The sequence below is a fragment of the Humulus lupulus genome, chromosome 9 (genome assembly GCF_963169125.1).
Source record: "Humulus lupulus chromosome 9, drHumLupu1.1, whole genome shotgun sequence".
Classification (NCBI taxonomy): Eukaryota; Viridiplantae; Streptophyta; class Magnoliopsida; order Rosales; family Cannabaceae; genus Humulus; species Humulus lupulus.
This window is the reverse complement of record NC_084801.1, coordinates 156,055,571-156,081,019: the sequence shown is the minus strand read 5'-3', so window position 1 is coordinate 156,081,019 and position 25,449 is coordinate 156,055,571. Positions and strand designations below refer to the sequence as shown.

The 25,449-nt window shown below is 38.7% G+C and overlaps 1 protein-coding gene and 1 non-coding gene across 2 annotated transcripts; one reads left to right on the top strand and one right to left on the bottom strand.

The window, feature by feature from the left end:
* Positions 1-254: 254 nt before the first annotated feature.
* LOC133800209 (uncharacterized) lies at positions 255-1,231 on the top strand. The gene is made up of 2 exons (XM_062238162.1): positions 255-654; positions 927-1,231. Exons 1-2 carry the CDS (start codon positions 255-257, stop codon positions 1,229-1,231), a joined length of 705 nt encoding a protein of 234 aa, XP_062094146.1.
* A 13,920-nt stretch (positions 1,232-15,151) lies between these two features.
* On the bottom strand, positions 15,152-15,258 carry LOC133802820 (small nucleolar RNA R71). Its single transcript, XR_009877566.1, has one exon. It is a non-coding gene; the product is annotated as a small nucleolar RNA R71 (small nucleolar RNA).
* Between the last annotated feature and the right edge of the window lie 10,191 nt (positions 15,259-25,449).

The following is a 25,449-nucleotide window of genomic DNA, read 5'->3' as shown; positions in this document are numbered from 1 at the left end:
GCTATTATTTCTGTTGGTTTGTGTGGTGTTTGGTATCTATTTTTTTGGTGTGTTTGAGAACTAGTACTGGTTTTGTTTTGCATAACAAAGGAGTATCAGAGCCAGGTTCGTTCTACTTGTTAATTCTCTGCCATTGCTTGTTGAAATTTGGTTTCAAAGGTGTTTGACAGCAGGGTCATTATGGTTGTTTCAACATCAAAGCAAGATATTGAAAAATTGATGAGTCAAATGATTTCTCGCCGTGGAAGATGAAGATGACAGTGTTGCTTAGTAATCTCAGCCTTGATGAAGCACTCTTAGGGGAGGCTCAAATTCCTAAGACATACTCAGAGGAAGAAATACTCAGGTTGACGTTGGAGAGCTTGTACATGATAAAGAACCTGTCAAACAAATTGTATTTGAAGGAAAAATTCTTTACTTTCAAGATGCACGAAGGTAAATATTTACAAGAGCATATTGATGAGTTTAATAAACTTTGTCTAGATCTAGAAAATATTCAGGTTGAGTATGATGGTGAGGACAAGGCACTACTCCTCTTACACTCATTGCCAAAGTCTTATGAGACTTTTGTGGATATTTTTAAGTACGGTAGGGAGACTATCTCTTTGGAAGATGTTGTTGGTTCTTTGAATTCAAAAGAGTTACAACAGAAAAGTTAGTTAAAGGAGAAAATCGGGGAATTAATAGTTGTATGAGGAAGAACAGATAGAAGAAAGTACCGAAGTAGAAATAGGTCTAGATCAAAATCTAGAGAAGCTAGGAAAGTAAAATGTTATCATTGTCATGAAGAGAGGCATATAAGGAGGTTGTGTCCTAAGAGAAATAATGATGGCAAGGCGAAGGAGATCGAGTAAGTGAATGTTATAGTCCTTGAGGATAAGGATATGAAAGTGTTGATATTCTAGTTGTTTCACCTAAAAACTCAGATAAGCAATGGATTATGGACTCCGGGTGTTCATTTAACATGATACCTAATAAGGATTGGTTTGAAAGCTACACAAAGATTGATGATGGTCAAGTGTTGCTTGGAAACAACAAGCCATGCACGATTGTGGGAATTAAAACAGTTAGGAGCAAGATGCATGGTGGAGTGGAGAGGACACTTACTGAGGTTAGACATAGTCCTAAGTTAAAGAGGAATCTCATTTCTCTTGGAACGTTGGATCATCGCAATTTTAGCTATAAATGCGTTGATGGTGTATTAAAATTCTCAAAAGGTCTGTGGTTGTGATGAAAGGCATAAGGAGCCATGGATTATACATATTGCAGGGTAGTACAATAATTGGAGTTACAACAGTAGTGGCTGATTAAAACTAGTCAAAATCATAACTCTGGAACATGAGGCTTGGACATGTTAGTGAACGTGGGCTGGTAAAGCTTCAGAAACAAGGTTTGTTATGTGGTGATAATCTTGATAAACTTGAGTTTTGTGAAAACTGTGTTTATGGTAAAGCTACATGGGTTAAGTTTCATAATTCATCCTTTACTACAAGGGATACATTGAGCTATGTCCATTTAGACTTATGGGGGCCATCAAAGAATGAATCTATAGGATGTGGTAGATATTTCATGTCTATCATTGATGATTTTTCAAGAAAGGTTTGGCTGTATATCTTGAAATCTAAAGATGAAGCATTTGAAAAGTTCAAACTTTGGAAGAAGATGGTAGAGGTTTAGACAAGGAAGAAGTTCAGGAAGCTAAGGACGAATAATGGACTGGAATATCTCAGAGATACCTTCGACATGTTTTGTCAGGCAAAATAGATGATTCGTCACATGACTGTGATTCGCACACCTCAACAGAATGGTCTTGTAGAACGTATGAACAAGATGATTTTGGAAAGAGTTAGATGTATGCTCATGAGTGCAAATATGCCAAAGAAGTTTTGGGGAAAAGCTGTTAACACAACCATGTACTTTATTAATCATTGTCCATCTGTTGCCATTAATTTCAAAACCCTAGAAGAGTTATGGATAGGATCACCACCAAGTTATGACAACTTGAAATTGTTTGGTTCTATTGCATATGTCCATGTCAAGCAGGGAAAGTTAGATGCAAGAGCTAAGAAGTGTATGTTTTTGTATTATCCAAATGGTGTTAAGGGCTTCAAGTTATGGTATCAAGAAGGAAACACTTCTAAGTGTTTTTGAGTCGTGATGTCACTTTCAGAGAGTTTGAATACTACATGAAGGAAATTGGAGAATGTAGTAAGAGTGCTGAAATTAGTGCTCAAAAGAAGACTGATTTTGAGGTGGAACTCAGTGATTCGTCATCCATTATTACTGATAGAATAATTAGAGTTGAGGTGGAACACTAGGAGGAAGAACATGCAGAAAATTATCAAAATGACTTGATGGATTATCAATTAACTTGTGACAGAACCAAGAGACCGAGAATTGCGCTAGTCAGGTATGGCTATGCATATCTATTTTCATTTGTTTTTCTTACTGTTGAAGCACTTGAAGATGAAGAACCAAAAACATATAAGGAATTTGTTAGAAGTAAAAATAAAGAAGAATGACAGTTGGCTATGCAAGAGGAGTGGAATATTTGACTCTTTGCATAAGAATAAGACTTGGATACTTGTTGATAAACCTCAAAGACAGAAACTAGTGAGTTGTAAATGGATTTACAAGAAAAAATAAGACAATACAGGAGTTGGTAAGCCACTGTTTAAAGCTAGATTGGTGGCTAGGGGTTTCACGCAGCAAGAAGGAATATACTTTAATGAATTTTTCTCACCTGTAATTAAACACACGTCTATACGGGTGTTGCTAGCTTTGGTCACTCAGTTTGATATGGAGTTAGAACATATGGATTTAAAAATAGCTTTTTTACATGGAAGTCTTGAAGAGCAGATTTATATGGCCTAACCCAAAGGCTCCATACAGGTCGAGAGTGAGAACAAGGTGTGTTTGTTGCAGAAATCCTTGTATGGTTTAAAACAGTCTTTGCGACAATGGTATCTGAGGTTTGATGATTTTATGCAGAGAAACAAGTATGTAAGAATTTGTTATGATAGTTGTGTGTACATGAAGTATATAGATGGTTACTTGGGGGTGTTTCTACTACTTAATGTAGATGACATGTTGATTGCTTTAACTAGCATGGTTTAAATTTAGAAGCTTAAGTCGTAGTTGAGTTTTGAATTTGAAATGAAAGATCTTGGAGCAACCAAAAAGATTCTAGGCATGGAGAAACTGAGGAATAAGAAGAAAGATGAATTGTTTGTCATTTAACAAGGCTATGTCATGAAACTTTTAGAGAAGGTCAACATGGCAGCGTGCAAGTAGGTTGTAACACCTTTAGCCTCTCATTTTAAGCTATCTTATGCTCAATCACCCATTACTAAAGAGGATAAGGCAGAGATGCTTAAAGTTCCATATGCTAGTGCAGTTGGGAGTATTATATATTCCATGGTGTGCACAACACCAAATTTGGCCTATGCTAAAAGCATGGTGAGTCATTATAAGAAAGATCATTGGGAGGCTGTTAAATGGTTGCTCAGATACCTTAGGGGTACTACTAGTCGCAGTTTACACTTCAGGAAGATGGATAGTGTAGATGAAAAGAATAAGTTGGTTAGCTATGTGGATTCTGACTATGCTAGGGATCTTGATAAGTGAAGATCGCTCACACGATATGTGTTTACATTGTTTGGGTGTATTTTTTGTTGGAAAGCTTCATTGCAACCAGTTGTGGCCCTCTCAAAAACTGAGGCATAGCCTATAGCTACTACAGAAGTTGTTAAGGAGGCGATTTGGTTAAATGGGATAACTAGTGAGCTTGGGGTAAATCAGGAAACTGTAATGGTTTTTTGTGATAATCAGAGCACAATACACTTGACGAGAATCACATGTACCATGAAAGGACCAAATACATAGATATTAGGGTTTTTTTTTATTATTAGAGATGTTATATCTCAAGGATCAGTGACTGTTGAAAAGATCCATATAGATGACAATCCTGTTGATATGATTACGAAGCCTGTTACTAAGTGCTAAGTTCAATTTATGCCTGGACTTGATCAATGTTCGGGCTGTTGCTATGTCAAATAGAAGATCTAAAGATAGTCAGCTAAATTAACTATGAAGACTTGATGGTCACCTCAAGCTTGAATCAAGGTGGAAATTTGTGGATGTGTGATTCACTTAAGGTGATGTTGTTATGCCAATATTGTGGCATGCGCTTTGAATGTTGAAACATTCAGCGTCGTTTTTTTATTTACAGCTATGATTTCCTTGTTTAATTATGTTAGTTGTACTGAGGTGTAAAGTCAAAGATTGTATTTCTTTTGTAATAAAGAAGAATCTAGAAATTTGAGAGAGAAAGCAAAAAAAGGAAAGTAGTAAAATGGGATGATAGAAAAAGGAAAGTGTAATATTGTCTTGTTTCCTTTTCTTTCTCCTTGATACATAGTCTTGTAATTACCTAAATCTCAATAGTGTGTTTTTGGCTGTAATCATTGACCATTTAAAGTGGATTTGCTCGAGCTGACAAACTAGATGTAAAGTCACACATTGTGACTTGAACTAGTATAATTCATGGTGTTAATTCTTTTATTTCCGCTATTATTTCCAATGGTTTGCGTGGTGTTTGGTGTCTATTTTTTTTGGTGTGGTTGAGAACTAGTTCTGTTTTTGTTTTGCATAACACTATTCTTTCTCCAATTTTTCATCAGATTCATACTTAAGAGCATAGAACAGAGTATTAAAAAAAATGAAATGCCAAACCAAAATTTATTTGTTTGCTCTGTTTCTCTCCCACTCATTTGTATCTCTATCTTGTTATCTTACCAACTCAATCAAACTTAGGCCAATATATCTCTTCTCCTTTCTTCCATCAGCCCCGCCAACAAGCCCACATCTCTTTCTATTATTTTAATTTAGGGTTTTGTATTTCTCGATTTCTCAGAGGCTCACCCACTGCTACCATTCATTTTCTTCCTTTCATTTCATTATATTTTTATATTGTAATAATAATAATAATAATAATAATAATAATAATAATAATTGTAGGGTTTCTCTTCTCACTCAATTACTTTTTTTATCTTTCTTAAAAAATATAAAAAAAATAAAAACTCTCCTATTTTCAAACTACCGTCAATCTTATATATTTACTCTTTTTTAACATTTTATTCCTTTTTATAGTATTGTATACTCACATTAAAAAAAACTTGTTTCTTTTTCTTCTTTTCTTTTTCTTGTTTCCTTTATATATATATATAAATTATATTATGTTTTTCCTTGTTATGCTTCTTCTCCCATTTTCCCTCTTTACCCTATCAAAATTCTTCTCCAATACTTTTATTATTTACAATCACTTATATTCTCTAATCTTCCTAATGCTACAATTACTAATATTATTATTTCAAAAAACAAAAAATACAAAAACCAACTCTTACCTCACTATAACTTCATCTATAATCTTCTATTCCCCTTTATTTTCCTTGTTTTCCATCACAATATGTTCTACTCAATAGTAGTTTTTATTCTACAAAGTTCAAGATCAATTTCTTCTGATGTGATCATTTTTTTCGAACCAAATTAATTGTGGAAGTTCTAGATTATCACTTTATTTGATAGCAAGTTCAAAGTGGTTTGCTACGTGTTACTCATGTCTCAACCGAGGATCTGTTAGGATTTGTTAAAATACAAAGATAAAGTATTCTTACACAAACTAAGTGTAAAACACTTACCGAAGATGTGGAATTTGAGTTTCAATTGTAGACATTTAAAAATTGTGTTTTTGGGTCCAAAGTGATACAATAAGGTATCCAAGGATGCCCAAAAAATTTGGGAGCATTTGGAGGTGTTTAAGGTCAATTTGAGAGTTTTGATCTGTCAGAGTGGCGTTGCGTCACCACCCTATTGGTGTTGCATTGCCTGAAACCCGTGGGTTTTGATGATGCCCAAAAGGCAAACATACATGTATTTTAAGCTCTAAATGATGTGTTTTAAGGCTCTAATCCTATTAATTAGACCTAATGACGATGCCTACACTATAAAAGGGTTCTTATAGAGTTTTGACAGACTTGATCACTCTTTCAAATCTCTCTCTATCTTTAGCTCTCACGTGTACAAGTTTTCTCCAAGAAATTCATAAGGAAAGTGCCTGTCTTTATGAATTTAATGGCTTGTTCAATCTCAATTCCCATTTACTCTTAGAAATTCCTCAAGCATCCATTAAGGGCTAAGAAATAGAGTATTTAGATAGTGATACTCCTTATGTATAAGCCTTGGTTGTGTTTTCATTGAAGAAGAAGAAATTCAAGTGGTGTTCTAGCAAGGGTTTAAAGCTCTTAAGAAGATCCAAGAAGTTTGATCTACAAACTAGGGTTTGCATTTTCTATCTCAATCTTTTATTAGTCTCTGTCAAGGACAATTGTGTGTAGATTCTTAATATTAAGGTGGTATAATCTTACTCTCTTCAAACATTCAAATTATCTATTATCTGAGATACATCATCATGGAAGAATCATCTTTGATTTTGGCTTTGAAATACATGACACCAGATTTTGTGAGATTAGATAGATTAGATGGGACTAGCTTTGTTCGTTGGCAAGACAAGATTAGGTTTTTGCTAGACAAGAAGATGAATTGATATGTAGGCGTCACATTCTCAATTCACTATTGGACAAATTATATGATCTCTACACCAACACAACGATTGTTAAAGAGTAATGGGAAGCCTTGGAAAATAAGTACAAAGTGGAAGAAGAAGGTACAAAGAAATTCATTATACTCAATACATGGAATTTAAGTTTTATGATATGGAACCCCTTCTTTCCCAAATCCATGAATTACAAATTGTTGTAAATAAGCTATCTATCCTTAATATTGTATTTCTAGAGAAATTTCTTGTTGGTGCCATTATAGCCAAGTTGCCTCCATCTTGGAGGGGCTGTAGAAAGAAAATCCGCCACGAGAATGAGGAGATTTCTTTGGAGAAAATTCTGAAACGTTTGAGGATTAAGGAGGAATCCTATTCAATAGAAAAGAATGCGAAAGAGTTTAATGAAAAGAATTCTAAGGCCAATGTGGTGGCTAATGCTCCCAAAAATAACAAAGGCAACGAAATTAGCAAGAGTAAAGGCAAGGGTAAAATACCCTTGGATCCTAAGAAGAATGAAGGTTAATTCAAGAGTTCCAAAGGACCTTGCTTTGTATATGGCAAGAATGGCCATTTTGCAAGAGATTGTAGGTTCACAAGGAACCATAATAATCAGCAAGAGTCAACTCAACCGAATAAGAGCTAGTGGCAACACTGAGTAAGATAAATGCCATACATGGAAATGTAAATGGATGGTGGTATGATACTTACTACCATTCATGTTACTTATGATAGATCTTTATTCAAGTCCTTTTAAACTTCAAAGGAAGGGCATGAAATCCAAATTGGAAATGAGAAAAGGTCCAAGGTTGAAGGAAAGGGAACAACTGATTTATTCTTCACATCCGACAAGAAGGTTTTACTCACTAATATTTTGTATGTACCAGAAATGAGTAAAAAACTTGTGAGTGGAAATTTTCTTGGTAAACCGGGAATCAAGGTTGTGATAGATTCCAACAAGCTTACTTTGTCCAAGATAAATGTATTTATGGGGAAGGGATATGCTACGATGACATGTTCAAACTTTGTACCTCTATTGATAATTTGAACAATAAAGCTTCTAGTTCTTATTATTATATGCTTGACTCAAATTCTATTACTTTGTGGCATGTTAGACTTGCACATATGAGATTTAGGACAATTAAAAGAGCAATTAAAAGTGGATTGATTAATTGTGATAATGTTGAGCATGATAGGTGTGAACTAAAATGGTAAAGAAATTTTTTCCTAGTGTTGATAGAAATTCTAAATTGTTAGGTTTGATATATAGTGATTTATGTCAACTAAATAGAATGTTGAGTAAATGAAGAAATGGATATTTTATTACTTTCATAGATTATTGCACTAGGTTCACATATGTATATTTTCTTTAGAACAAATATGAAGCATTTAATGTGCTTCAAGCTTATAAAGTGGAAGTTGAAAATCAGTTAGAAAGGAAAATAAAAGTGCTAAGAAGCGATAGGGGTGGTGAAATTTTTTCAAATGAATACAATTTGTTTTGTGAAGAGCATGGAACAATATATGAATGTACCGCCCCATATACTCCACAATAGAATGGTATAGCGGAAAGGAAAAATAGAACATTTCTTGAGATGATTAATATTATGCTATTACATTCAAAATTAAGTTTTAATTTGTGGGATCATATTTTGATTCGTATTCCCATGAAGAAAAACAATATAACTCTATATGAGTTATGGAAAGGAAAGAAACCAAACATTGGTTATCTTAAAGTGTGGGAGTGTCTTTGTAACACCCTGGTTAGTCATGACTATTACATTGTGTATTTTAAATAGTGAAAGGCTCACTAATCGAGTCATTTGGCCATAAACATGTAATAAACGTGATTACCGGTTTACGGTTAAAAATTCCAGTCAAAAGGAATAGTTATTTCATTAAAATGTTAAGTTTGTACATGGGATCCCATAATAAACATTTACAAAGTTGTTTACAGTTCCAAAAGGGTAATTACAACTCAAAAAGATACAAAAATCCGACCTAATCGGCAAAATAAGGTTTAACCCTAGTTCCTCTGAGAAATCCTGGTCGTAGTGGTTGAGCAGCCACATATGTACACATTGCCACCGAAGCTCTCCAACTCATGGCTAGTCTAGCTTCCCTTTTCCCTTACTTGCACCACATAGCACCCATGAACCAAGGCTCAGCAAGAAAACTTAAACATGCTCGTAAGTACTTAATAACATATTACAGAATCATAATAAGCATACCTAGCAGTAATAACCCTACTCATGTAAGCATTCTATTCAGATAATTGACTGCATCATCACACTGGGGCTCGTTGCCCTAGACAAATGATTAATGAATCATACTGGGGCTCAGCCCTAGGATATGGGACAAATAAGTCACCTCGGGGCCCATTACCCTATCCTCTATATAACCAGCTTTGGAGTTAGCCCAGCATACCTAGTGCTGAATTTTCCACGACCATTGGGTCAGACAAGCGTATGATGTGCTCCTGATTAGGCCTAACCACAATGACCAGCGCTCAGCGTGCTATTGCCACCCTTGACTTATAAGTCAATGCATTCGACTAGCGCTCAACGCTATTACCGTCCTTGACTCACACGTCAAGCCTTTCTCAATCAGATAATGTAAATAGGCATACATTGTATAGTAAATATCCATATACAGAGCATTCAACATGTTTAATCAAACAATCACAGGCATAATAATAATAATCATGCACATTTATAGGGGCCCAAGCCCTAATCAAATTTATATTCAACAACCCAGCCAAGCCCTAATCACGTACATCACGTATTGGGTGCAGCTTTTTTACCTTTGGTCCAAGCGCAAGAAAATAAGCAAGCAAGCACAACCCCCAGGAATGATCCTCTCTCGAGTCTAGCGGTAACATAGTCACAACCCACAAATAACATTCTCATTACCATTCGATTCCATAATGGGACCTCGGGACCAATCCCGTGCTCCCGAGACCTCTAATTCCCCCACATGGGGTCATGAAATTGTCCACTGAGCCCCTAGGCCTCTGCCCTAAAAATACAAAATCAAAACCCCTGAAAATATCTTAGCACCACAACACAACCTTACAAGCGCCGCGGCACCCAGCCAGGGCCACCTTTCCTTGGGTCTCCCCAGCGCCGCGGCTCGAAAGAATAGCACCACAACGCCCTTACGTGAACCCAGAAAAATTGGGTTTTTCCACCATTTTCCTCGAGCCAAAACTCTGAAAATATTACTCCAAACTTGCACCAAGGTCCCAAATGAATCTAAAACTCTAAAAAACACTTCATAAGTAGTACCAACATTTCAAAAACCAAACCAAATCTTTAACCCAAATCAAAACCCAACCATAGCTTAAAACTTTGCTAAAAATTAAACCATAGCAGGAATTTACCAAGAAAACAGAGCATCGCCTTACCTCAAAGAAGAATCGCGCCCCTATCGTGCTTTTAATCGCTTCCTAGCTTCAATCCTCCAAGTTTTGAGCCTTTCCTCCTCAAAATTCAACAAAAACCCCCAAGTGCTAATGAGAGAGATAGAGAAGGATCTGAGAGTGTTTTTCCTAAATTCTATGTTTCCTTCCCTTTAAGTAAGCTAGTGACTAAGTCACTTTCTCTTGGCATGAAAAGACCAAATTGCCCCTTGCCCAATAACTTACTACCTAATGCTCTCGAGAGCAAGATCGTATTTAACCGTTTTTTCCCGCTAATCATAATTAACACCTCGCAATTCCAATTACCTCAAATACTCATCAAATGGTTTCCCATTTCTCGCTAAACCCTGACAATGTACTAAATTATCAAAATACCCCCAGGCTCACCCCGAGGCGGGTATTTGACTCCGTTATGACTAAACCGCTAACTTGCTCCTTATGATCATCTCATGCCTAATAACTTAAATATATCCACATAATAATGTGGTCTCAACATATAACACACATATATTCAAATATGCCATCAATGGGATAAAATTACAAAAAATTCCTTGTAATAAGAAACGAGCCCACAAGCATACTTAATACACCTAAACGTGCAAATACAATCATATTATAATATAACTCACATAATTCATATAATCATGCACATCATCACATAATAATGTAATTAATAAGTTATTGCCCATCTGGCCCCCCTAATCAAGGAAGTAAGCCTTATTAGGGAAATCGGGACGTTACAGTCTTGCTTATTACAAGATCACAAATCCTAAATGGACCACGTTGGGTCCAAGGACTATAAGATGTGCATTTGTGGGCTATGCCTCAACTAGCAAAGCTTATATATTGTTAGACTTGGAGTCTAATGTGACAATTGAATCAAGAGAGGTTGAGTTCTTCAAGAACATGTGATGTGATGACAACAAACTAAAAGAACCTATTCAAACTAGTGAGCCTCAAGAAAAGACTCCTAAAATGGTTGGTGAGCAACCACTATTTCCTAGAAGAAGCCAAAGGCTCAGAGAGTTGGGATCAAATGAGAAGTGCTCTCAAGTAGTGACATTATGCCTTATAGAAGGAAATAATGAGGAAGTCACCTGGCAATATCCAATAGTATTTCATTTAGAAGATGATCCCAAAATATTAAAAGAAGTTATGTCCTCAAGGGGCTCCGCTTTTTGGCAACCTTACATATTGGCAATGCCTCCAGCCTTATCAGGGTTTCACAACGTATTTCATGTGTCTATGCTCTGGAAGTATGTATCTGATTCTATGCATGTGCTGAGCTATGAGAACCTGTAGTTGGATCAAGATTTATCTTATGAGGAAAAGTCAGTTCAAATACTAGACCAAAAGGATAAAGTCTTGCAGAGCAAGACCATTGCCTTGGTAAAGGTGTTGTGGAGGAACAACAAAGTGAAAGAGGCAACTTGGGAGCTTGAGACAGATATGCGAGATCGATATCCCGAGATATTCAGGTAAATTTCGAGGACGAAATTTCTGTAAGGAGGGGATAGTTGTAACATCCCAAATTTGCTAATAAGGCTTAATGCCTTGATTAGCATGCTGGGAGGGCAATAACTAATTTAATTATGTTAATACGTGGATTAAATGATTATGTGATTAGAAATACATGTTTAGGGGAATTAAATATGCATGTGGGCCCATTTCGGTTAATAGAGGCATATTTGTAATTTTGGCCCATTGAGGGCATAAATGTCAGTTATATGCGTGTTATGCTTGATACCGCAAGATTGTGGTGATATATTTGAGAGGTGCGATTCGAGACGGTCCTAGGGAGCAGAATAGCGAAAAAGTCACAACGTGGTCGAGTACCCAGCTCGAGGGGAGCCTAGGGTTGTTTTGGGGATATAGAATGTGTTCGAGATTACTGGATAACGAGTAGTGAGTTAGTGATTATTTAAGTATGTCAGGGGTTAAGTGGGGAATTGTAGTAACACTCTTTGCGGGATGTGGCAAATGACGGGATTGCCCTTGGTGGCATTAAAGGATTAAGGATAGACTTAAGGACATTTTAGATATTTTGAAAGCTGGGGAATAGACTTGGATGGCCTTAGACACTAGAACCCACACACTCTCTCAGGCTTCTCTCTCTCTCTCTCTCTCTCTCTCTCTCTCTCTCTCTCTCTCTCTCTCTCTCTCGGCTCTATCCCTCTCTTTGGTGTTCTTGAAGGTATTGATGAATTCTTGAGGAGCTTGGCTAAGGAATTGAAGAATTGGAAGCTTGAGGTGCTTGGGAATTAGCTCAGGCCAAAATCATCACAGAGGTAAGGGTCTATACTGAATTGTGTTAAGTTCTTGGCTGTAGTTAGAAGTTGTTTTTAAAGTTTAAGCTTAGTCTGATTTTTGGGTTTTAATGGGTTATATGCTAAGTATTGGGGTGGTTATGCTGGTCAAGTTGCTATGGTATGAACTGTAGGTTGAATTTTGAGTGTAGGGGTTGATTTGGACGAGAATCGGTAAGTTAGGCTGAGGAAAATGTAGTGAAAATGCATGGGATTTTTGGGTTTTGAGGCTTGAGCTGTGGCCCTGTTCTTCAGGCGTCACGGCCCACATGAACTCAAAGGCTTGGGGGCCTCGGATTTTTGTCCAGGCGCCGCGGCCCGTGTCCCTTTGATGAGAGCCCAAGGCTCTCTGACTTGTGGCTTGCCGCAACCCTTAAGGGCTAGGTCGCGGCTCAAATAGCTAATGTTGGCCAATTGAAGGTTTTAAGCTTGAGAACCCAAATGTTAAGGCTCGTGAAGGATTCTACTACCCGGTTTAGTAGAATTCAAGGTCTCGAAGGCTAGTATTTTAATCTGAAGTTCTTAATTGGTTAGGGATTGATATCTATTTATTATGGCATTGTGACTAGGTTGTACATCAAGGTTCGGGTTTAGAGGATCGTGCTCAGGATCACATTAATCTTTCAACTTGGGACACAAGTAAGAAAACTGTTTGTGCCCATAGAGCATGGCATGGCCCGATTATTTGTGTTTAAGTGTTTTTTGTTAATGTTATGTCTTGCTATGCTACGTGTGCATGATTATACGACGAAGGTCGGGAACGACAAAGATCAGGAACGATGAATGCCGGGACAACAAGGGTCGGATCGACGTTAAGCACGCTGAGTGCAGGCCGCTAGGGCGAGACCCTATAAGGGTGCATTTTTCACCCGCCCGGTGAAGACCGCGAACCTAGTGCCTGGTAAAGCACCTTGTTAGGCTAATTTTAGCCTATCTTTTTAAGTGTCTTTATCAGTGTCTTTTCAATGGTTCTTGTGTTTTTGGAGCGGAATTATGCTTGATTTCAGGTTCAGCTTATTTTTCTGGGCATTTGGAGTGAATTGTGAAGAAATCAAGCATTTGGAGTGGATTGTGCTGAATTCCTAGTAGGGCCGCGGCGCAGGAATTGGCGCCGCGGCGCTTGTGCGTATTAGAGCCGCGGCGAGCTCCTTTCCAGAAACTCGAGATTTTGCTTTTTCCTAGTAGGGCCGCGGCGCTATCGTCCGTACACTTCAGAATTTTAAGGGCAATTTCGTCATTTTTGGGAGAATATAGAATGAGGTCTTCATACTGAAAAGGGGATCGCGATTTTGGACAAGAAAAGAGAAAAGAGGAGAGAAAAGACAAGAGAAGACGGATTTTGGAGCAAGTGTGGGCGATCTCCGACAACTCCCCATCTAGTTTCATCCTTTTTTTCTTTGATTTTCCTATGCTATTGTTTAGTTTGATTATGGATTTAAATTTTGAGATGATGAACTAAACTCTTATTAGGGATTTGATGGATATTGAATGAAATTATCCCATGGTTAATGCTATTTGATTATTTCTTCTTGCTTGTCTATGAAATTTGTTCATATTTATGCTTAATGTATGTTTGAGATTGATCACCTCGAGCATGATTCATGATCCTAATGTGAAATCTGAAAAAGTGAATATTAGGAATGCTCTAAGTGAATGAACATAGGTTTTGATGCGAAACGAAAGTATTTGCATAGCCTATGTGACCTATAGATTATTACTTAAAGCGAATTGATTGTCGTGCTATCTCAGAAATGCAATAGTTGACAATGCAATTTAGAACCTAAATGATCTGAAAAGAGTTTAGGTAATTTTTTTTAATCTGTCATTTCAGTGAAAGAAGAAGAATAGTCAACTAGCGTTAACAATTGGGTAATTGAAGCAATTGAAATCATATCCCTATCTTCGCATCCATTGTTAAACCCTTAATTTCTTATTTGTTGATTTTGCTTATTTTGTTTCTGCATTATTATTTAAACACCAAATTTTATTGTAGCCAAATAGAAATATAGATCCAATTTTGTTAGTACTTAGCTACAATTCCCTTGGGTTCGACCTCACCTGTGTGAGTACTACTTGTATGATACGTGCACTTGCGTGTATTAAAATATAAGCAACAAGTTTTTGGCGCCGTTGCCGGGGAATTGTTTAGTTAATATTACGTTAGTTGGATTAAATTCTAATTTGGTTTTCTTTTCACTTTTTGCTAACTTGTTTGTGTCAAATTCTTCTTATCTCATCTCAGGTACCATTGGTTTATGCGACGTCAAGGACCAGCTGCAAGAGTGCCTGTTGATCCTGAGATAGAGAAGACTTGTCGGCAAAACAGAAAAAACAAAAGGTTGGAAAGAGTTGCACATAGGATTGAGCAAGAGGAAGTTATGGCCAACTACGGTAATAATGGGGGTGCCATAGAAGACCCAGCTAATGGTAAGAATCCACCCGACCGTAGCCTGAGGGACTATGTTTTGCCAACAATGACAGGGGTCCAGTCTTGTATAAGACCACCCACCGTAGATGCAAACAATTTTGAAATAAAGCCAGCCATACTTCAGATGGTTCAATCCACAGTCCAGTTTGGGGGACTACCCACTGAAGACCCAAACATGCATCTCTCTAACTTCATGGATCTCTGTCAGACATTTAAGATTAAACGGAGTTAGTGATGATGCTATCAGACTTAGATTGTTCCCATTTTCTCTGAGGGAGCGAGCTAAGAGTTGGTTGGTATCCTTGCCACCTAACTCAATCAATACATGGAATGATCTAGCACTGAAGTTTCTCTCTAAGTTTTTCCCTCCAGCTAAAGCAGCTAAGTTGAGAGGAGAGATCAATAATTTTTCTCAGTTGGATAATGAATCTCTTTATGAAGCTTGGGAGAGATTCAAAGAGTTGATAAGAAAGTGCCTGCATCACGGAATAGAGAAATGGATGCTAGTCCATAACTTTTATAATGGGTTGTGTGGTACTACTCGCACACTCATTGATGCAGCAGCTGGTGGTGCGTTTATGAGAAAAAGTGCCAATGAGGCATATGACTTGTTGGAAGAAATGGCCATGAATAATCAGCAGTGGCCAAGTGAAAGAAGTTCTTCAAGGAAAGTGGCCGGTATGTATGAAGTGGATGCAATTTCGAAATTGACCGCTCAAGTTGAGGCCTTGACTAAGCAATTGCAAGGCAATGTGATAACAGCTCCAGTACAACAGGCCCAGACTTTGTGTGAAATATGTGGGGGCCCTCATGCCTATGAACAGTGTCAGTATGCTGATGTAAACAACATGCCAATGGAGCAGGCTCAGGCTATTGGGAATTTTCCTCGACAGAGCGACAACAACCCTTACTCCAACTCCTTTAATCAAGGGTGGAGGAATCATCCCAACTTCTCTTGGAAGAATGATCAGCAAGGCCAATCTTCAAGCCAACAGCAGTCATTCCAACAACAACCACAGGGATTCTTTCAGCCAAGATTTAGACAGCAGCAGCAACAACCCCAACCGACCACTCATCATCAGCAGCAACAAAATTCTGGTGGAAATTCTAATGCTCAGTCAGATGTGTTAAACCAATTCATGGCTGAAACTCGGTCTTCTATTAGAAATTTGGAGACCCAAATGGGACAATTGGCTACTCTCATGGCTAATCGTGCCCAAGGTAACTTGCCTAGCACCACTGAAGTCAATCCGAAAGAGAATTGCAAGGCAATCACGTTGAGAAGTGGGAAGAACTATGAGGGACCAAGTGAGAAGAAGCCAGTTGAAGAAGTGGGTCAGGATCAACAGGCACAGGCACCGACATAAGAGGAAAAGAGGCACAGTGAGAAAAAGGCTACTGAGGGCATACCAGTAAAAGAGGCTACCCCACCAATCAGTATTGAGCATCACATAAAGATCCCCTACCCCCAAAGGCTCCGTAAGAACAACATGGACAAGCAGTTTACTAAATTCCTGGAAGTTTTCAAGAAACTGCACATCAACATTCCATTTGCAGAGGCCTTAGAGAAAATGCCGAGTTATGTCAAGTTCATGAAGGACATCTTGTCCAAGAAGAGGAAGATGGAGGATTTTGAAACGGTGGCATTGACAGAAGAGTGTAGTGCTATACTGCAAAAGAAGCTCCCTCCTAAACTGAGAGATCCCGGGAGTTTCACAATACCGTGTACTATTGGGAGAATTGAGGGAATAAATGCTCTTTGTGATTTGGGGGCCAGTATCAACCTGATGCCATTGTCGGTTTTCAAGAGATTGCAACTTGGTGAAGCAAAGCCCACAACGGTAACTTTGCAACTAGCTGATCGTTCGTTGGCACATCCAAGAGGGGTAATTGAAGATGTCCTGGTCAAAGTGGACAAGTTTATTTTTCCTGCCGATTTCATAGTTCTTGACATGGAAGAGGATAGCAATGTCCCCATTATCCTTGGGAGACCCTTCTTGGCAACAGGCCAAGCGCTCATAGATGTTCAGAAGGGTGAGTTGAAGTTGAGAGTGCAGGGGGAAGAAGTTGTGTTCAATGTGCTCAAGGCCATGACCTATCCAGAAGCTAGTGACAATTGCTTTTCAATGGATGTAATGGGTAATTTAGTGGAAGAGAGAAAACTGATAAATGATCCTCTTGAGTTGAGTTTGGTTGAAGATGAAGTTATTGATCAAGATGGAAAGGAAGCTATGGAGTACGCAAAATGGCTTAATTCTTATGGGCCATTGAAAAGGAAATACTTTGAAGAGCTTGGGGCAGTACCAAAAAGATCATTGCCCTCAGTTGAGAAACCCCCAGAGTTAGAACTGAAGGTACTTCCTGACCACCTGAGGTATGAGTTTTTGGGTGAAAACAAGACACTCCCAGTTATAGTTTCAGCTTCACTATCTGATGTGGAGACTGAAAAATTGTTGAGAATTCTGAGAGAGCACATGAAGGCCATTGGGTGGACTTTGGCAGACATCAAGGGGATCAACCCCTCTACTGTTATGCACCGAATTTTAATGGAGGATGGAGTCAAACCAACCATAGATGCCCAAAGAAGACTTAATCCACCAATGAAGGAAATTGTGAGAAAAGAAGTGTTGAAGTGGTTAGATGCAGGGGTAGCTTACCCAATTTCTGATAGTGAGTGGGTGAGTCCGGTTCAGGTGGTACCTAAAAAGGGGGGGATGACGGTAGTGAAGAATGAGAAGAACGAGTTAATTCCAACAAGAACTGTTACTGGTTGGAGAATATGCATTGACTACCGCAAGCTCAATATGGCAACAAGGAAAGACCATTTTCCCCTTCCCTTTATTGATCAGATGTTAGACAGACTGGCAGGAAAGGAGTATTATTGCTTTTTGGATGGTTACTATGGGTATCATCAAATAGTCATTGCACCAGAGGACCAAGAGAAAACGACATTTACATGTCCTTATGGCACATTCGCTTTCCGATGCATGCCATTTGGGCTATGTAACGCACCAGCAACTTTCCAACGGTGTATGATGGCCATTTTTTCTGAGTTGGTTGAGAACTGTATAGAAATTTTCATGGACGATTTCTCAGTGTTTGGCTCGTCGTTTGATCATTGTTTGAGGAACTTGGAGCTGGTATTGATTCGATGTGAAGAATCCAATTTGGTGCTTAATTGGGAGAAGTGCCACTTCATGGTTAGAGAGGGGATTGTTTTGGGACACAAGATCTCACAGGAAGGCATTGAGGTAGACAGAGCCAAGGTGTCTACTATTGAGAATTTGCCCCCTCCAGTTTCGATAAAAGGGGTTCGTAGTTTTTTGGGTCATGCCGGTTTCTACAGACGGTTTATAAGGGATTTCTCGAAGATCTCCAAGCCATTGTCTAATTTGCTTGTTAATGGAGTGCCCTTTGAGTTTGGAAAGGAGTGTATGGAGGCTTTTCAAACTCTTAAGGAAAAATTGATTTCGGCACCTATAGTCATTGCACCGAATTGGGAGCTACCGTTTGAGTTGATGTGTGATGCAAGTGACTATGCTGTCGGGGCTGTGTTGGGTCAACGAGTTGACAAGGTTTTTCGCACCATCTACTATGCTAGTAGAACCTTGAATGATGCTTAATTGAATTATGCTACTACTGAAAAGGAGATGTTGGCCATAGTCTTCGCTTTTGATAAGTTTAGGCCATACTTAATCGGGAATAAGGTTATTGTGTACACAGACCATTCGGCAATCAAATACCTTATGACCAAGAAGGATGCCAAGCCAAGACTAATCCGATGGGTCCTTCTCCTCTAGGAGTTTGAATTAGAAATCATAGACAAAAAGGGTACCGAGAACCTAGTAGCAGATCATTTGTCAAGATTGGAGTCAGAAGAGGGTCAGAATATGAAAGAAGTCCAGATAAATGATGAGTTCCCTGATGAGCAGTTATTTGCTTTAAAAGAAAGTTTTTTGGTTCCATGGTTTGCTGATTATGTCAACTTCCTAGCTGCAAACATCACACCTCCTGACATGACAAGACAACAATTGAAGAAATTCTTTTCGGAGGTAAAGCACTATTATTGGGAAGAGCCAATCCTTTATAAGCACTGTGCCGATCAGATAATTAGAAGATGTGTGCCTGAAGAGGAGATGTACTCTATCTTGAATCATTGTCATGGTCTGCAGTGTGGAGGTCACTTTGGTGGGACAAGGACCGCTGCAAAGGTTCTACAAAGTGGGTTTTTCTGGCCAACTCTCTTTAAGGATGCTCATGAGTTCGTCAAGGCATGTGATCGTTCTCAGAGGACTGGTAATATTTCAAAAAGGAACGAGATGCCTTTGACTGGTATTTTAGAAGTGGAACTGTTTGATGTGTGGGGTATAGACTTCATGGGCCCTTTTCCGTCATCATACAACAATCTGTTTATTTTGCTAGCTGTGGACTATGTTTCTAAGTGGGTGGAGGCGGCTGCAACTCATGCTAATGACGGTAAAACAGTTCTTACTTTTCTCCAAAAGTACATTTTCACCTGGTTTGGTACTCCTAGAGCTATTATTAGTGATGAGGGGAGTCATTTCTGTAACAAGCAATTTGAGGCATTACTTGCGAAATATGGAGTTAGACATAGAAAAGCATTACCCTATCACCCGCAGAGTAATGGACAAACTGAGATTTCCAACCGGGAAATTAAGTTAATATTGGAGAAGACGGTACAGAGCTCGAGGAAAGACTGGTCAAAGAAGCTCGATGATGCTTTGTGGGCATACAAAATAGCTTTCAAAACACCTATTGGCATGTCACCATATAGGCTGGTCTTTGGGAAAGCGTGTCATCTTCCAGTGGAACTTGAGCATAGAGCATTTTGGGCCATGAAGACCTTGAACATGGACTTAGTAGCAGCTGGTGAGAAGAGGCTTTTGCAATTGAACGAGTTGGAAGAGTTTAGAAACGAAGCCTATGAGAACGCCAAGATTTACAAGGAGAGGACTAAGAAGTGGCATGACCAGAACCTTGTCAGGAAAGAATTCCAACCAGGTCAACAGGTATTACTCTTTAATTCAAGATTGAAGCTTTTTCCGGGCAAGTTGAAATCGAGATGGTCCGGTCCTTTCATGATATTACAAGTGTTTCCTTATGGTTCCGTTGAAGTAACAAGTGAAAAGACTGGCAAGTTTAAAGTCAATGGTCAGCGATTAAAGCTCTACTTGGGTGGTCAGTTTGATCAAGCCAAGTCCGCCATCCTCTTGGCGCCTCAGTAAGGAGGAAACCAGCGTCCGGCTATATGACGTTAACGACAGCGCCATTGGGAGGCATCCCAAATTGTATTTTTATTTTGCATTTTAATCTTTGGTTTGAAACAATTAGTATTTTTAAGTGTTTTTATTTCGGAGTTTTATTGTATTCTGTGTAAAGAGAAAACCGTGAAAAGCGTGAAAAATTTGAAAAGAATTTTTGCTGTATTTTAATTAGGGCCGCGGCGCATGTTGTAGAGCCGCGGCGCCTAAGGGTATTAGCGCCGTGGCGAGGCGCTGGACAGAGAGCAGGAAATTTTGGAGTCGCGCTAGCGCCGCGGCCCCACATTCCTGCGCCGCGGCTCCTGGGAAATGAAATTGCACTAGCGCCGCGGCGCTGGTGGGTTGCGCCGCGGCGCAAACACGGGCCACCTTTTAAAAACGAGATTTTGCCCCAATCTTTTTTTTAGACCCAACAAAATTCCACCATCCGCCTCTCTTCATCCTCTCCGCCTCTCCTCTGCCCAAATCACCATAAAACCTCCATAACCACCAATAATTCACTCATCTCTCATAATTTCTTCATCCCTTCCCATAAAAATCACTTCCTCCATCATTTTCTTTGTCCCTTTTGACCTATTTTCTTCAAAAATCCCCTTTTACCCAATCATTTCAACCCTAATCCGAAAATCCCATTCTCTTCCTCAATATTGCTCATTTCTTCAAGTTTTGGATAACAATGGAGGATTATCCATGGGTTTCTCAATAATGTAAGTGATCTTGCTTCTCATCTTTTCAATTTATTGAGAACCCTTTGGCTATTGGGAAATCTAGTGTTTATTGGGTTTATTATGGATTAAGTGGTGCATTTTGGTTATTTTTGGTATTCTGAAAAATTGGAGTTTCACAATACCGTGCACTATTTGGAGAATTGTGGTTTGTGAAGAATTTTCTGATTTTGGGATGTGACAAAAACAAGGGGAGGTGCTGCCAAAATTTCTAGTAATTTACAAGTTGGTATTTTGTGAGTTATTTCACTCCATGGGGCCAAAGAAGGGTACTGTGAATGCTTCAGGTGCGTCATCGTCCCGCCCTCCTCGTGTCTCAACAAGGGCGGATTATGACACCTCAAGATTTGTGAGCAAAGAGGCTCAAGAGCGGTTTGTGGTGTTGTCAGGGAAACCTATTCTTGAAGAAAGAGGCATGGAATTTAGTCCAGAACCCCTAGAAAACCAGCCATTGTATGAGCCTATTCGAGCTGAGATTGCTCGGCGGTAGTGGGACCAATTTGTTGACTGCAATGGCAAGGCAAACCACACGATGACATACGAGTTCCTTGCTAATTGGCCAGAAAAAGAAAATAATGTTGTCATGGTGCGGGTAAAGAAGATACCAGTCACTCTTGCAGCTTTTAATCAATTGTATGAGGTACCTAACTTTCCCATCGAAGAAGAAGAGCTGCGGGTACTGGGGGCCGATAATATAGACTATGTTGATCTTGCTGAAACATTGGGTTTTCCTGGCGCAAGAATTCATTTGAAGGATGGTGAGCCAAACTGTATGTATCGCTGTGAACTTAACCAAGTGGCTCGTGCTTGGTGTTATTTTGTGAGTGCCCGTCTGATTCCCAACAATCATTTGTCTGACATCCCTGTTGACCGGCTCAAGGTGACATATGCTATTTTAAAGGGATACAACATAAACATTGGGAGGTATGTTCGGGAAAGTATAAATCATATAATTCAGGGCACCACTACTGGAGGGTTAGGACATGGCACTTTCATTACTGAACTTTGCGTGGCATATGGCGCACCTCAATACTTGACTGACATGAAGGTGCCTCCGCAAAAACCAGTCGGTTTGGCCATGGTGAATCGCCTCATTCCACCGCATCCCTATGATGCCCCACAAGTTCAAAGAAGAAGAGGCCGCCGCCGACAAAGGACCGATGATGGTGAAGATGAGCCCGAACTTTTGGGTGGTCCCATGGATCCTGCTATGCAGTACACTCATGCTCAGTTGAATTACCTGATTCAGCAAAACATGCATATGCAGACGTATATGGGGCAGCGGAGTGCTTACGATGCAAACCATATTCAGCAGCTAAATTGTTTGGTATCTCGGTGGTCCTTAGATGAAGAAGATAAAAATTATTTTGCACTACCACCGCGTTTCACTCCTTATGATCAACCACCACCACCCAACCCATTTTGAGGGGTTGTCAGGTAAGTTTCTCTCTTTTTGATTGTCATGCTCACATTGGGGACAATGTGAAATAAAAGTTTGAGGGAGGGGCTTGCTTTTCTGTTTTAATTTAGCTTAGTTAAAATTTTGTTGTTTAATTTTGTTGTTTTTCTTTGTGTGTGTGTCAAAAGTTAAGCCAATGATATGTATAAATGCCGTTGTTGTCGTTTGTCAAACGGAAACTGTGTCCAACCGTGTGCTTGATTTGATCACTCTTTGGATTAATTTTAATGCCTTTTGGAAATTTTAGTATTTGTTGCAAATGTGAATAAGTGGATTATGCTATACATGTGTTACTTGGGTTTGAGGTATGAATTGATGAAAATGATAGAACTTGCACTGCTTGCCTTTTGAGACGAAATCCTTGATGAGATATGTTTTGGAATATGATTTAGGCAATCTTTTGGAACGTTTGGGCCTTTCAAGCTTACCCTTATCATTATTATCCCTAGTCCGCTTATTTGTGCCTTAACTTGTTTGATTGATTGTATAACCACTCATTAAGCCAAAAAAAAAAAATGTACCAATTATTATTTGTCCCTACCTTGTGAATTATGCCATAAGCTTAGAAATAAGTTTGGGGGAACGAATTGTGATTGGGTAATTGATGTAAGTGGATGAACGATGTAATCTTTTGATTGAGACAAGTGTGAAATGTAAAAGTGCTTCCAACATCACTAAATTTTGTTTCTTTATGTCAAAAAAAAATTAAAAAAAAAAATAAAAAAAAATAAAAAAAAACTGATGAATAATTAAATAAAGTGATGTTGGAGCATTGAGTATGAGTCCTCAATCATTAAAAAAGTGGGTGAAAAAGGGGTTGGTAACTGAGTGCAAAGTGGGTTGTTTGATTGGTTTTTGATGTGCTTATGGTATAATGAAGCCTAAATGTCTTTTTTATCCACCTTCACCTAAGCCAAAACGTTATGAACCTTTGAAGTCCTTTTGATTCCATAACATGTGTTGTTGACATTAGTGGAGAAAGGTAAGTGTGCAAGCATATTGAATTTTGGCTAGTGGATCGTTGGAATGAGTGAGGCATGTATGGTGTTATCTAGTTGTTCATCTGTATTTGCAAGTTATAATATAATTTCCAATTGAGGCATTCAGATTAATTGTTAGAGTTTTTGAATCGAAATTCTGGTTGATCAACAGTTGAAGTTTTGTGAGTGATGACGGCGTGGTTTAAATAAGACTGGAGGCTTAACTTATCATGTTTAGTTGTTTTAGTTTAATTTGTCGTTCCCTTACTCGAGGACGAGTAAGAATAAAGTTTGGGGGAGTTTGTTAGGCTAATTTTAGCCTATCTTTTTAAGTGTCTTTATCAGTGTCTTTTCAATGGTTCTTGTGTTTTTGGAGCGGAATTATGCTTGTTTTTGCTTGATTTCAGGTTCAGCTTATTTTTTTGGGCATTTGGAGTGAATTGTGAAGAAATCAAGCATTTGGAGTGGATTGTGCTGAATTCCTAGTAGGGCCGCGGCGCAGGAATTGGCGCCGCGGCGCTTGTGCGTATTAGAGCCGCGGCGAGCTCCTTTCCAGAAACTCGAGATTTTGCTTTTTCCTAGTAGGGCCACGGCGCAGGAATTGGCGCCGCGGCGCTATCGTCCGTACACTTCAGAATTTTAAGGGCAATTTCGTCATTTTTGGGAGAATATAGAATGAGGTCTTCATACTGAAAAGGGGATCGCGATTTTGGACAAGAAAAGAGAAAAAAGGAGAGAAAAGACAAGAGAAGACGGATTTTGGAGCAAGTGTGGGCGATCTCTGACAACTCCCCATCTAGTTTCATCCTTTTTTTCTTTGATTTTCCTATGCTATTGTTTAGTTTGATTATGGATTTAAATTTTGAGATGATGAACTAAACTCTTATTAGGGATTTGATGGATATTGACTGAAATTATCCCATGGTTAATGCTATTTGATTATTTCTTCTTGCTTGTCTATGAAATTTGTTCATATTTATGCTTAATGTATGTTTAAGATTGATCACCTCGAGCATGATTCATGATCCTAATGTGAAATCTGAAAAGTGAATATTAGGAATGCTCTAAGTGAATGAACATAGGTTTTGATGCTAAACGAAAGTATTTGCATAGCCTATGTGACCTATAGATTATTACTTAAAGCGAATTGATTGTTGTGCTATCTCAAAAATGCAATAGTTGACAATGCAATTTAGAACCTAAATGATCTGAAAAGAGTTTAGGTAATTTTTTTTTAATCTGTCATTTCAGTGAAAGAAGAAGAATAGTCAACTAGCGTTAACAATTGGGTAATCGAAGCAATTGAAATCATATCCCTATCTTCGCATCCATTGTTAAACCCTTAATTTCTTATTTGTTGATTTTGCTTATTTTGTTTCTGCATTATTATTTAAACACCAAATTTTATTGTAGCCAAATAGAAATATAGATCCAATTTTATTAGTACTTAGCTACAATTCCCTTGGGTTCGACCTCACCTGTGTGAGTACTACTTGTATGATACGTGCACTTGCGTGTATTAAAATATAAGCAACACACCTGGGTCGACATAGGCTGCTATATGTTTAATCTGTTGTCTTTTTAAACTGTACATTATTGGATTGACTGTGATATGTTATGCATTGAGTTTTCTTGTTGGGCTTCGGCTCACGGGTGCTCTATGGTGCAGGTAAGGGAAAGGTCGATAAACCATGAGTTGGAGAGCGTGGAGCGGCGTGTACATTTTCGGTTTACCTGACTGCCACGGTCGGGATTGTTTGAGGAATTTGTTGTAGAAGGCTGATTTTGTCGCTAAGGTCGACTGAGCTTTTGAATTGTAACATATTTTTGAAACACTATTTTGGGTAGCAAGAACCACTTCTATTAGATTGTAATTTTCCTTATCATCTATATATAACTTTTATGCCCACTAAATGGATGTCATAGCGACATTTCTAAATGGAGATCTCGAGGAGGAGGTCTATATGGAATGAATATAAAGTGTGTAGACTTGTCAAATCATTATATGGATTGAAACAAGCTCCAAAACAATGGGATGAGAAGTTTGCTAAAGTCATTGTTTCAAATAGATTTAAACACAATAACGCAGACAAGTACTTATTGTAACGACCCAAAATTACTAATAAGGCTTAAGGGCCTTGATTAGTGTGTCGGGAGGGCATAATTGGAGGTTATGAGAATTAATGGTAAGAAAGCATGTTTATGGGTAGTGGATAAGCATGCGGGCCCTGTTTG